Source organism: Leishmania martiniquensis, chromosome 14 (assembly GCF_017916325.1).
Source record: "Leishmania martiniquensis isolate LSCM1 chromosome 14, whole genome shotgun sequence".
Classification (NCBI taxonomy): domain Eukaryota; phylum Euglenozoa; class Kinetoplastea; order Trypanosomatida; family Trypanosomatidae; genus Leishmania; species Leishmania martiniquensis.
The window spans coordinates 347,181-359,942 of NC_090149.1; the positions used below are offsets into that span (position 1 = coordinate 347,181).

At 60.8% G+C, this 12,762-nt stretch overlaps 3 protein-coding genes across 3 annotated transcripts; all 3 read right to left on the reverse strand.

Annotated features, from left to right (window-relative positions):
* Window positions 1–678: 678 nt before the first annotated feature.
* LSCM1_04882 (uncharacterized protein) lies at window positions 679–3,612 on the reverse strand (the record flags this gene model as incomplete). Its single annotated transcript, XM_067322365.1, has 1 exon — window positions 679–3,612. The coding sequence occupies one exon, from the start codon at window positions 3,610–3,612 to the stop codon at window positions 679–681; it is 2,934 nt and encodes a 977-aa protein (XP_067180138.1).
* Window positions 3,613–6,045: 2,433 nt separating this feature from the next.
* Window positions 6,046–6,270, reverse strand: LSCM1_04883 (uncharacterized protein; the record flags this gene model as incomplete). The annotated part of the gene is made up of 1 exon (XM_067322366.1): window positions 6,046–6,270. The coding sequence occupies one exon, from the start codon at window positions 6,268–6,270 to the stop codon at window positions 6,046–6,048; it is 225 nt and encodes a 74-aa protein (XP_067180139.1).
* Window positions 6,271–10,286: 4,016 nt separating this feature from the next.
* Window positions 10,287–12,278, reverse strand: LSCM1_04884 (uncharacterized protein; the record flags this gene model as incomplete). The annotated part of the gene is made up of 1 exon (XM_067322367.1): window positions 10,287–12,278. One exon carries the CDS (start codon window positions 12,276–12,278, stop codon window positions 10,287–10,289), a length of 1,992 nt encoding a protein of 663 aa, XP_067180140.1.
* Window positions 12,279–12,762: the final 484 nt, after the last annotated feature.

Genomic DNA, 12,762 nt, shown 5'->3' on the forward strand with positions numbered 1-12,762 from the left:
CCGCGCATCCCCCTCTCTCTCGCGCTCTCTGCGCTGAGTACTCAAGTCAGCGCCTTCGATGCCTCACCCCTGCGCACAACGATTCATTCACACGCACCGAACAGCAAAGGCGTATCGAGAAAAAGAACGGAAGCACAACACGAAACGCCGACAACGACGACACTGGCGGAAGGGAGGGAGGGAGGGGGAAACAAGCAAACATTCTTTTCCAGAGAGGCCACAAAAAAAAGAAAGAAGGCAGGGTGGGGTGGGGACGAACAAAAAAAAGCCTCTCCGAGTCGCGCGGGGCACGTCTCCTCACGGAGCTGCCGTATCTGCTTCTCCACTCAGCTCCACGACACCCCCACCTTCGGCCCTCCGGCCAAGTTCGAGCAACAATCCTCTGGCCGCTCAAAGCTGGCGATGTGGCTAAATAGTGTGTGCGTATGCTGTACATGTTCGCCCTCAGACGCGATCGCTTATCCGCCCGACGTTTATGCCACTACGAGGGCCAAAAAAAACGCATGCGCGCGAGATGAGGGTAGTGCGGACTCTCCCGTGAGAGCTGACGACGGCGCAGCGGAGGACCATGGGCGCAGGCAAAGCAGAAGCTCAGCTGTCGGAGGAGAGGGAGCAGGGCGGGAGACGAAGCAATCGAAGGCGGGTGTAGGACAGCGACACTACCAGGCGCGCCGGTCGCTACCGCTGCGCCACCACGCGGCCGTTGCGCGCCTTCAGCTGGTTATGTGTCAGATCGAAGACCGACGATGCTGAGTTGCGCAGATTTGAGCGCCCTGAACCACGTAATAGGTGGGGCTGACCGGCAACGTTGCTGGTGCCGCTACTTGTTCTTGCCGACGGCGGCGCTCGCCCGATGAAGCGCGCAACGGTGTCCACGACATCATGGAAGAAGAGCACCATGACGGAGACGTTGTCCATGCTGCCGCGATCCACGGCGAACTCGGCCAGCTTCTGACAGCAATTGTCGAGCACGCGCTGGACGACGTCCGGGGACGGACGCGACTTGACGCCAGAGAATATATGCGGGTCGCACACGTCCGGTGTGTAGCACAGAAAGTCACGCACGAATTCAGTTGCCTCCTCATTGCTAAGAACATCCCAGAGCCCATCACAGGCGAGCACCAAGAAGGCCGAGGCGTCGGTCAGGTGCAGTTGTCGGACGTCGGCGATGTTGCTCACCATCAAGTCTCGATTCGAAATGAAGCGGCGGCTGTGCGATGACGATGACGGCGCTGCCGCTGATCCACTTGAGTCGTTGTCGCGGAGGGCGCCGAACGGGAAGTTCGTTGCAAGCTTCTCGTCGCTCTTTGCATCGAGCGACGAGGATGGCTGAAACTTAAACTCGAAGTCGCCAAGAGCACGGCTGACCGCGAGAATACCACAAACCCGGCCAAACTGCACGAAGCCGCCGCACTTGGCGATGCGGCGGGACTCGTCTGTGTTGCAGGGCTTGTGATCCTCACTCATCGCGATGGTGGTGTGCCCGTCGTAAAGCACCGCGCGGGCATCGCCGAGGCACGCCACGTACAGCATCCGGCCGCACACGGCGGCTACGATGAGTGTCGACCCGCCATTCGTCCCGCTTGCCATTTCGTCGAATACTTCGTCCGTGTCGCGGCGACGGCGGCCGCTGCCGCGGCCCGCCTTACGCTGCTGTTGCATATGACTCCTGGCCTGCAGTGTGTGGAAGATCTCTCGGTCCGTCTGCAGGATGGACTCGACAAGCGCCAGCGCGTTGTTCTCACCAAGAGCAGCGTGATGCAGCACGTAGTGCGGCAGCCACTTGGCCCCAAGGTCGGCCACCCGCCGTCCGCAGTGGCCGTCCAACACGGCAAGGAGAGAGACCGGCTGACCCCGAACGTGGGTGGCGTTGAGCTCGACGAAGTGCGCATCTTCCATGGTTGGCCGCATCCCTTGCACGCAGCCGCTTCCCGCGATAAGCGAAATAGGAGCTGTCGCCGTCTTTCCGCTGCTGAGCACGACGTTAAATTTGTACACGGGAAGCTCATTCTCTGCGCTCCTTGCCTCGCCATTCGTGCGGTTGCGCGCCCGCGACGATGGCGCGGCCGATGGGTAGGGCGGCGGGGCCGGCCGTGCGCAAGTGTTGTGGCCATCGCCCTTCTCCGCAGCTGCCTGCGACGAGAAGAGCAGTTGAGTGCTGCTGAAAAGCTCATCAGCGTCTACAGCCCCATTCCTCACCTCGCGACCGCGCTGACCTGGATGCTCAACCTCAACGCCTTGCGGCACTCGCCCCATATCGCTTCCATTTCGGCCGTCAACAGGCTTCTTGACTGTGCCACTAAGGCCCGTGATGCCGCGCTGCGTAACCGCCGCCGCGACTGCAGCGGCTGCTCCGCCCTTCATGTTGCGCCGCGTCTCCATCGGTGCGTTGCCGCCGTTACCAGCGCTATTGCCACCACCAGCAGCAGCAGTCTCCAAGCCAAAGGGCTCGCCAGCAGAGGTGCCTCCGCCATCGTCGTTGCTGCTGCTGCACAGAAGCGACGGATGCAGTGCTCGAGTGTCGCCGCTGCTGGCCACACGGGTCGGCATACCATTCCTTCCGCGCGTGCCGTCTCGGCGGCTGTGGCGGCCAAGCAGGCGCAGCTGATCGCCCACCGGTCTCGGCGAGACGCCAAACGGAATGATCGTCGAGGAAGCCGGCGGTGCGCTCAGCACCTCGCGCTGCTTCTCCCTCTCTCTGTCGTCCACATATATGATACCGTTGGCTGCCATGATGGTTAAACCGTCCGGCGCATTGCCGCCGGCAGAGTTGTGGTGGGGGGCCGAGAGACGTGGCGGTGGACTGCGCACCCTGCCCAGTTCGCTGCCGTGGACACCCTCGCGCAGCGGACGCAGCCGCGGCAGAACCTCTTTCACGTCTTCTTGTGTCCGCGGCAACGACGAGGCGCGTGGGCGGCCAATCCCAGTCCCGCTGTATGGTACGGTGTCGATGCCTCTGCCACTGCTGAGGTCAAGAGTGCCCTGCAACTCGTCGCGCCGTCGTGCGGAGCCGGCGCTGTCACGGCGAACCATGGTGTATTCATCGACACTGCCACCACCGTCTCCGTCTTTTTGCCGGTGCCGTGCAGAGTAGGGTAGCGGGTCCGACACGACAAGGCGCTTATTTTCATTGACGTAGCTGCCGCCTCCCCTGGGTCCGGGTGGTGGCGGCGGCGCTGGCAGCGGCGCCGGCGGTGGTGTACGCGTCTCGTTACTGCCAAGCTGCTGCTGATGCTTGCTAGTCCTGATAGGTCCTATCGCTTGTGCGCTGTGGTGGCGCTGCGTTTCATTGCCGCAGGCGATGCCACCAATTCCGACGCTGCGTCTGCCGCGTTTTGCCTTGCCAGCTGCCCCAGCAGCCGCAACAGTGCCAGCCGCACCACTTGGGCGCTGCTTGCTGCTAGCACCGGCGTTCGAGGGCGAAAGAAACGTCGCGCTGCTCGGCGCACACACGGACGTGTCGTAGCATTGATAAAGCAGGCTGGCGCGACTTGCCGCAGGAGACGATGTTGTCGGAGGCTGCTGGCTCAATGTCTCCCGCGTGGCACTTCGTGACGGGGCGCCGCCGGCAGCGCTGTTGCTGTTGAGGCCTCTTCGGCCTTTCCGAAGCATCGTCGCAGGCCGTACAATTGCCGGAGGGATTCACACGGGGTGCAGGCAGGTGAACACACGCACAGGAGAAGGAAAGGGCAAGACAGAGAGCTGGACTGCCTCCGCCTCCACCAGCGAAGAGAAAAAACGAAAGCAGAGGCGCCCCGAGAACCTCGCGCGCGCCTTTGGAGCCGCTGCCGTCGCGTCTCTGCGTGAGAGGGTGAGAGGCACAGGTGGGCGGCGGAGAATCTGCAACGGCTGCTGCAACAGAGCGAGAGGGAGCCAAGCGGAGGTCGCAGCAGCAGCAGCAGCAGCCCACCGGTACACCCTGACGGGGCACCGCTGCAGATAATAGCGACCTCGAAGAGAAAAAGAGGCACCACCACCTCCACCGCCTCCACAAGGCAGACTTTCGAGGAGGACGCGGTGACGCGGACCCTTCCTTCTGAGATGTAACCACACCGTCGCACACTAGCAGATACGCACCGTGCGACTTGCACTCACGCTGAAGGGAAAGCGGGGGGGAGGATGGGGAGGAAGAAGCAGGCAAGAGGGCGCGCGCGTCGTCTTTGCAGCAAGATTGAAAAAAGGGGGGCTATCATATATATATATGTGTGTGTAGGAAGCACACCCGCAGACGCACACCAATGAAGGCCGGCCAGGCTAATGAACAAGAAGATTTGGGCGGGGATGCCCACACCCGAGGGGAAGAGCAGCAGCAGCAGCAGCAACGAGAGAGCAGCGTGCAAGTCGCACCGGGCAAAGAGAGAGAGAGAAAAAGGATGTCTGCGTGTGTGTGTATGATGAGGGAGGGACGGGGAGAGGAGGGAGGAGGAAAGGAAGCGGATCTACACGTGCTGGATCCGCCTTCGGGAGATAGAGAGGGGGAGGGGGAGGTGAGAAAGAGGGTGATCTGTGCACGTGCACGTCGCCTACGGACGGCCTGTTCAAGTAGACGCAGGAGGGGGTGCAAACTCGGGAGAAAGAGAAGAGGAGGCGTGAGGGGAGGAGGAGGAGGAGTGGGGAGGGGGAGGGGGGAAGGGGGGAGGTGGCACGTCCACACGGAAGAGGGGCTGTGGGAGGAGAAGCGACGACGACAACGACAGTTGACGAGATAATGTAAACAGATACAAACGTCGAGCCAAAAAAAAAGGAGGGGAGAGAGGTGTGTGTGTGTGTACTTGTGGGGAAGGGGGTGGGGAAGACGAGTGTAGTGAGTGCCCAGATATATACGTGAGTAAGACGAGGAAAGGGAGGGCGAAGACCCAACACACACTCAGACAGGCGGACGGACTGACACGCAGACAGCCACACACACACACACACAGAGAGAGCCACCGTGGAAAAGGGCCCAGCAAACGCAGAGAACCACTCGAGTGAATGGGGAAAAGTCAAGAAGGCGGTGCGAGCACGCAAGATGAACAGAGCAGGTTCGAAGAGGAGTCAGAGGGGGGGCTGCGGGGTGTGGGTAGAGGAGGAGGAGGCGGACCGCGCTCGTGGTGCCCAACGTCGGTCGTCGCACTCGCACTCTCTCGCAAGCGCCTGTGCGTGGTTATATGTGAGCTGAAGCCTTCTGTACGTGCTTGCGCTACAGTGGCGCCTAGTGGTGAGTGGCCCTCCTCACGCACTCGATGATGTTGCTGCGGAGTTGTTCTGCTGATATATGACGCAACCGACAGCCTCCTTTCGCGACTAAGGAAAATAGGGATGCCACGTGAGAGCGCGGTCGATGCGGGGGCGCATTGAAGTAGAGGAAGGGGGGAGCGATGATGATGTATCGATTTAAACGGTGATTAGTTGTGTGTGCGGGGAGCGAGAAGGGTGCGAGGGCGCGTAAGAGGGAGGAGTAGGAGGAGAGCGAGCGAGCTGCAGCGGGGAGGCAAGCATACATTTCGTTTCCCAAAGGCACGAACGCGAGCGGTCGAGGGCAGGGAGGGAGAGGAGAGCAAGCCGGTGCCCGTCTTCCTCGCCCAGCATTGACGCCGCGGTCGAGCGCGCCTTTTCGGGAGATGAAGCTGATACTCCGCAAACACTACACGGCGACTTCCCCTCCCCCCTCTCTGAAGAAGAACGGAGGCCCGCGTGCCCTGCGCGCCTGCGCTTGTCGACTCTTTTTCGGTTGTGCCTGTGACTTCGGGTGGAGGACGAGGCAAAGAGGAATGAGTTGGCGCCAACATTGTGAGTCGCTGCGCTCTCTGGCAAAGGTGCGCTCGTGTTTCTGCTGCATCGCAGCCATGACAACATGCGCTCGATTCCATTCTCACACTTCCATCCATCGTTACCATTCGCTGTCTCTCGCCTACCCAACGTCAGCGAAAAGCGGGCAGAGAAGACGCGGTCGCCAGTGGGCGCGAGAGGCAACCCGCGCGCACACACATATACACACACGCACAGAGTTGCAGTGACGCTTGAGGCGCTACCGATCTATCACATCTGCACCACCGCTGCGTAGTTTCAGTCGTCGGAGCTGCGCTTGCGCTTGCCAAATTCACGGGTCACTCTCGGATGCACCTCCTGCGGCAACGGAGGCTGCAACAGCCCCTTGCGCATCATCTCCGCCCGAGCGGCCGTTGCGAGGGCAAGTACGGCAACAAGGCCAAAAAAGACGTCTCGCTTCTTCGCAGTGTAGAAGTCGTACAGCCGCCCGGTCCAGCCAAGAGGTGGTGGTGGGACAGGCATCTTGTGCTCGACGACTGAGGATCACTGGTGGACGCGGATCTCTCGGCGACAGACGCCTTCTCAGAGGGAAGACCTCGGGGGACGAGAGAGAGAGGATAAGCTGACGGCGACGCGACTCCTCAGTCTCATCGATATGCACACGCGCCAGCAACGCTTCAGCAAGGCTGCTCCACTTATGTGCCGATTCTGTCTTATGTATATGCACGCGTACGTGCGTGTGTGTGTGTGGCCTCGTGAAGGGATGCCGCGTCATGAAGTGATGAATCGACCACGGAGAGGCACCGAAGCGAGAGGGGAAATGCGACAGAAAAGTTAATCAGATGCCTCAATGGTGGGGAAAGCGCGCGAGCGAGTGAGGTGCGTGGGGAGGAAGAAGGGGACCGTTGATACGCACAGCAGTGCACGAAGGCCTTCTCCTTCCCCTCGCTGCTGGGGCTGTTGCGTCCCTTCCCCGCTGTTACCCTTGACAGAAAGCTGCGAAGTGAGCAGCTCGGGGGGAGCAAGAGGAGACCACGTAGCCGACCAGCAGTACGCCACATTCCAGTTAAGGTTCAGCAAAGCGAAAGAAATGCGGAGGCGGATGGTCACGAAGTTCCGCGCAGCACATACCACTGCCTCACGTCGCCGCGCGGTTCCCCACTCGCCCTGAGGGCATCGCCGGTGCAGTCGTCCTCCCTCCCCTTCGTGTATGTGCGTGTTTGCTTTTCCGCTACAGCGCGCGAGAGCTCTCTTCTGGTGCCGTTAAGGGAGCATACACACAACGAGAGCTCGGCACTCGCAGGCGGCTCGAAGATACCATGTGAGAAGTGCGGGGGCAGAAGCGCGCACAAGAGCAACGGCATTATCGGGGTGGCCCGGGCATCCAGACGGTTTCCCCTCCACGGTACCGTAGCCTCCTTGCGCCAGTCATCACAAGGGCATACGCAGACGAGAAATAGCAGCACATCCGCATCTAGCCATCCTAACTACATCGCAGGAACAGTGGTGATGTTGCCCTCCCGTTCCTCACCTCACTCGCTCCCAGACCTCTCCTGCGTACATCCTTCAGCATGGCGTCAGGGGACAGCACACGTGAGAGGAAACGCGGAGGGAAGAGGGAGGAAAGGGCTTAGGGAAAGGGGGCCAACAGTTCAGCGGCGATGACTCTAAAGAAGGCGCCCATCAGCATTCACATGTGCGCTTGCAGGGGGGGGAGGAGAAGGCGGAGGGAGACGTGATGCGTACGTGAAAGATCACCACACAGTTTCAACGGTATTGCCCCACCCACCCACCCACCCACTCACTCACCCTCTCTCCTTCCCTCCCTCGGCAGTCATGTACAACTTTTCATGAAGCACATACAACCGCATCCGCTCATGACTGCGCCCCACACCAACAAATGCATCTCGCCTTCCCTAATTCATTGGCGCATCACAGAAACGCTGCACAGAGACGCGCGAAGCGAGAAGACGCACAACGACTCAAAGAAAGGCTTACCTCAACTCCCCCACTCCGTAGCCCGCTCGGCTGCGGCACCCATGTGTTTCTCCTGCCCCCTCGAGGGGCGGCACCGCTGCGCCTGCAGCCGACCCTCTGCCCTCACCAACCGCACCCGCGCAGGCACACACACATACACACACACACTCGCTCTGGCCTGTTCGCACATAAAGGTGCAAGAGCGTGTGCGTGTGTGTGTTGGGGGGGGTAAGGGTTAGGTTGAAACCCTCACTCACAGCATGCGAAGTAATCTGGCAACTCGTGAGAGGGTGTGTGTAGAGCGCTGGCAGCTCCGCAACCTTCCTGTCGCCTCTCATCACCATGCGTTCCCCCCTCCGCCTCTACCCCCTCATGCCCACCCTATCTTGACAAGTCATCGAACGCTCAGTCCTTCTCTGCGGATTTCTCGATTGTGGTCTCTTCCTCGAAGCACAGCATCTTAAGGTATGATATCGCATTAGCGGTCAATAGAGGTTGACATCATAACGTTCGCACCGGCGACGGGGGAGGGGCGGGCCAACAGCAAAACACTCGCACGCGCGCAATACCACCGGCCACGTGCACACACAGCTGCTTGTAGGTGCCAGCCGTGCAGCACAACGTGTCCCAGCATCCATAGCCCCTTTCGCCAACCCACTTTTTCGAACGTAGCCCCCTTCTACAAGCCCAACAGCCTCCGTCAATCTTGACCCACACTCCACCCCTCATCGTGCCTTGCGCCATGCTGTAAGAAAAGAGGGTGGGGAGGAGAAGCGAGCGTGGATCCGCGGCTGTCACGCGTTCCCATCGTCACAGCCCTCCCTCCGCTCCCTTCCTCTCTCTCCGGCAGACTGTGGGTGGGGAGGAAGGGAGCGGAGGAGACTACACGCACCGACACAAGGGTCGAGGCAGAGTAACACAGCCACGCTCTGTGACCTAATCGAAGAAGGCGCGCTGAATCTTGACGTGTTGCTCCTTGCGTGCTGAACATGGCCTGCTCGACTGTACGCACTCTCACACTGATCTTTCACCTGCACTCACACACGCACCGCCACGCGCACGCACGCACTCCCTCCCTCCTCCGCAACGCCCTCGTCCCACAGGACGGTGAATACAGGCACACAACACCGCGGAGCCCGTGGCACTGGCAGGAGCGCCGTGCGCCTCTGGACAAAACACTCACTCAGAAGATTTCCTCATGGACGCTGCAGCTCCGGCGCACTCCGCCTGTGCCCTGTTGAGGGCACGGCGACGAAGGCGCACGTCCCGCGTGCTTCGACAGGGCGTGTGCTCGAAATCTGCAAGGGAAAGAGTGGGGGAGTCTCCCCCTGTTGCCGACCTTCACGGACACGCGTCCGTGCACGCACGCACATCTATGAAACCTCTCCGAGCGATGTAACGCTGCAGCCGCCTATTGGGAGAGAGGGGTGAGGGCGAGAGGGCGGCCTCCCATCACCGAAACACCAGAAGGAGGAGCGATGAAAAGCGAAGGCCGCACACACGCACACACACACACCAATGCAGAGGCAAGACACAGCTGACTAATCCCTCGTGTCACGTACGCTGCTCCCAACAGAGGAGGGTGGGGAGGGGGAGGGGGAACGGATATTCGCAGACTGAATGCGCAGCCTCACAAGCACGGACATTCATGAAGCACGAAGAGGCGCGACAGTCCCTCCCCCTCCCCTTCCCCACCCCACGGTAGGACGCGGTATGTACAGGGCTGAGAAAATCGAATGAGGAACAGCAAGCGAGAGACGCCGGAAGGGAAAGTTGAAGAGCAGGCAAAGCGTCTGAGTATCTGTGGCCATCATTGCGGTGGGAAGGCCCTGCGTTCGTCCGACCGAACCTTCAACGCGCCTGTGACTCTGTGTTGATTTGTGGCAGCGCACCTTCGGAAGAAAGAAAGCCGTGCTTGCGCATGTTCTGCCCAGAGAACAGGCCACGGCTGGGCGCTTGTAGTCTGGGCTTTGGGCAGATGAGCGGCCTGGGAGGAGGGAGACTCGTTAGCGCACAGAGGCACGCATGATGGACACCGTAGTGCATCCCTTAAGGGCCCCTCATATGTTCGCGTACCGAAGCACGTGCGCGTATAAGGACAGCGGAAGTGAGCGGACGGAGGGAGGGAGAGGGGGGAGAGGGGGACAAGAGACAGTCGGTGATGGGCGATGTGTGCAGAAGAGAGCACGTCGTATATTCGCGGCGCACCACAACTCCGCCGGTTGCCCTCTCCCATCCCCCTCTCTCCCCTCCACACACACGCACATCTTCCCGCTCTCTCTCTCTCCCTCTCCCTCTCGACTTCAGACACGCGTGAGATAGACCGCCGCAACGAAGGTAACCGTAAGTTGCAAACAGAAAAATGGCGAAGCACGGCAGCGCGCTTACGCAGCACCCGCGCATAAACAAGTGTGAGACACACAAGAGACGATACCAAAGTGTTGTGCCGGCTTCAGCTCTCCTGCAGCCTAGCCCACCACCACTACCGCCGCTATCCCTCTTTCGCTCTTCCAGCCCCAGTCGCTGAGGCCCCTGCACCCGCAGCAAGGGGGACGCTATAGCTAGGCGCGACGCTTTATCAGCCACGCCACCGTTGCGGCGGCAGCTGCGGCAGTGGCCGCCAGCGTCAGGATCGCGCCGCCGCTGGGGATGGGCTTCCAAGAAAAGCCTTCACCGATGACAGCGCTGAGACTACACCAGACACCAGGATAGCGTATCTGAGTAATCAGCTGCACGCTGTCCAAGGCCGCGACGCCAGCCATGACGCCGCCGTCCGCGACATCCGCTGGTTTCGTTCGTACAACGCTGCCAGCGGCTTCGTTAATGATGCAGCTGTTCGCATTAGCTGACAGTGTGACGCCGAAGATGCCCAGCTCCGAGCAGGCATTGTTCTCCAACACGTGGATCCCGTCCTGCCCGAAAAAGACGCCCGTCGCCACCGGGTAGCGAATCTTCTGCATCAGTATGTACTCACGCCGGATCTCCTCGTAGAGCGGGTCATCGCTCTTTGTATCACGCAGCATGCACTGCATGGCCTCTCCGGCGATAAGGTTGCCACCTCCTTCGAGCTGCGGCTTCAACACATATCGCTCCGGGTGCGCCACCGCGTCGGCGATCCAGTACTCCGGGTCGTCTATGACCTCACCCTTTTCGTTGCAGGGCAGACTCCTGACAGACCGTGCATACTCATCTTTATTCAGCGAGTACTGCGGGACAACGTGCTCCGCGATAGCCGCGGCCTTCTGCTGGTCACCGGCGAAGCTCACCGGTGTCAATACCTCCGACATGTTCGACATTAGCTGCTGCATCTTCTTGAAGGTCATCAGGTGATACGGAATGCTCGGGCACTTCACCGCGTTGGACTCCTCGATCCACTCCCGCGTCCGCCACGCCGCCTCTGTCGGCAGGTCCTCTGGCACGTAGGTGCTGCGAAAGTACGCCACCGCCACAACGTACTTCTCTTCTACTACGGCAAAGGGCGGCTGTAGCTGCTCGCGGGCGCCATTCTTCGCGTCCGTGGAGCGATCGCGGCCATCATCGCCAAGCGTCGCGTGCTCCAGCCGCATCGTCTCGTGCAGCTCGCCAAGCGTGCGCCGCAGGCTCAGAACACCGTGCGTCTCAACCAGCAGCAGCAGCAGCTGGTACTGATCCGCCGTGTTCCGCTCACCTTCCTGCACCACGACGAGCACAGCCGGCCTCAGCGTGGTCCCCGTACGTTTCTGATACTGGCGAAGGAAGCTCGAGTAGGGCACGTTGCGGCGCCAAACGGTGACCGTTTCGGCGAGAGCCGCCGTCACCTGCACTGTCGAGTTGTGCGTTTCTCCCGTCACACGCGCCGACGTGCGGTGCTCCGGCGATGAAGCCACAGCGGACGGCATGGAGAACGAGGCCGCCTTCGCGCTTTCAACGGCCGCCGAAGCACCGCCCTGCATGCAGGCCTCGCGGAACTTTCGAAGGTATTCGTGGAACTCCTTAACAAGTGGGGAGAGGCCGGCGAAGGAGCAGCTTATCGTGTTGATCTCGATGTTCTTCCACTGTTGCACCGTCTCTGTCGCAACCGCCTTCGCCTCACGAGGCAGCGTCACCGCAACCTCAGCCTTAGAGGGAGAGACAGGGCGTCTGGTCTCGGGGTCAGCGCTGCGCATATAGTCTGTGCGGAAGATGCCCAGCATCAGTGGCTGGTACACTGGGGCCTTAGCCCCTACGGGGGCGGTCATGTACACCTTCTCCAGGATAGAGACCAAGCGGCCAGTGAAGCCGCGATCGCTCTCCGCCGTTGACCGCAGCGAGTCACGCAAGAAGATGAAGTTCCGCGCCGTGCGGTTGATCGCTTCATTCCACAGGAGCTGACGGCTGTATAACTGACTCAGCACCTCCGCCTTCATGGGAAGGGGACGGAGGGACAAGGCGGGATGGGTAATGTGGTGGGTGGGGGGCTGGCGCAAGTAAAGCCCCAGCTGGAGGCACTTCGCCGTCAGCTCCTCCTCGCTTGGAAGGCCCTCGAGCATCGCGTTGGCAGCAGCCGCAGCGGCGGGGGTGGTGGCAGCGGCCATACTTCTCTTCTCCATAGACTTTTTTCTTTTTGATTGATCGTTTCCGAAGGCGATGCCTCTGTCTGCCCGTCTGTGTGTGTGTGTTTCCGTGGGAGGGGAATAGAGAGGGGGGAGGAAGGGAAGAGAAGGATAGGTCGTGCGAGAGCGCTCCTCTCCTCTCCATCACACGCAGGTGGACCGATAAGTGGACAACCCCTCCCCCAGAGGGAGCAGAAGGGGGCGACAGCCATAAAGGCAGAGAGGGTCTGCCAGTAAAAGTGTATGGAGCGTTGCCACTGAACCAACACAGCTGACTTCCGCCTAAAAGAGAGCGCTGCGCGTTGGTTTTCTTTTGGTGCGATTCCCCCAACATGTCTTCCTCTCTGCTAAACAGTGCAGGACAGATCAAGCCCCGCCCGACACTCGACCCCGGCGTGCCCCATAGACGGCCCGCCTCTCCATGCCGCCGGGTAGGCGCACACGTATGACAGCAACGCCGCGGGCT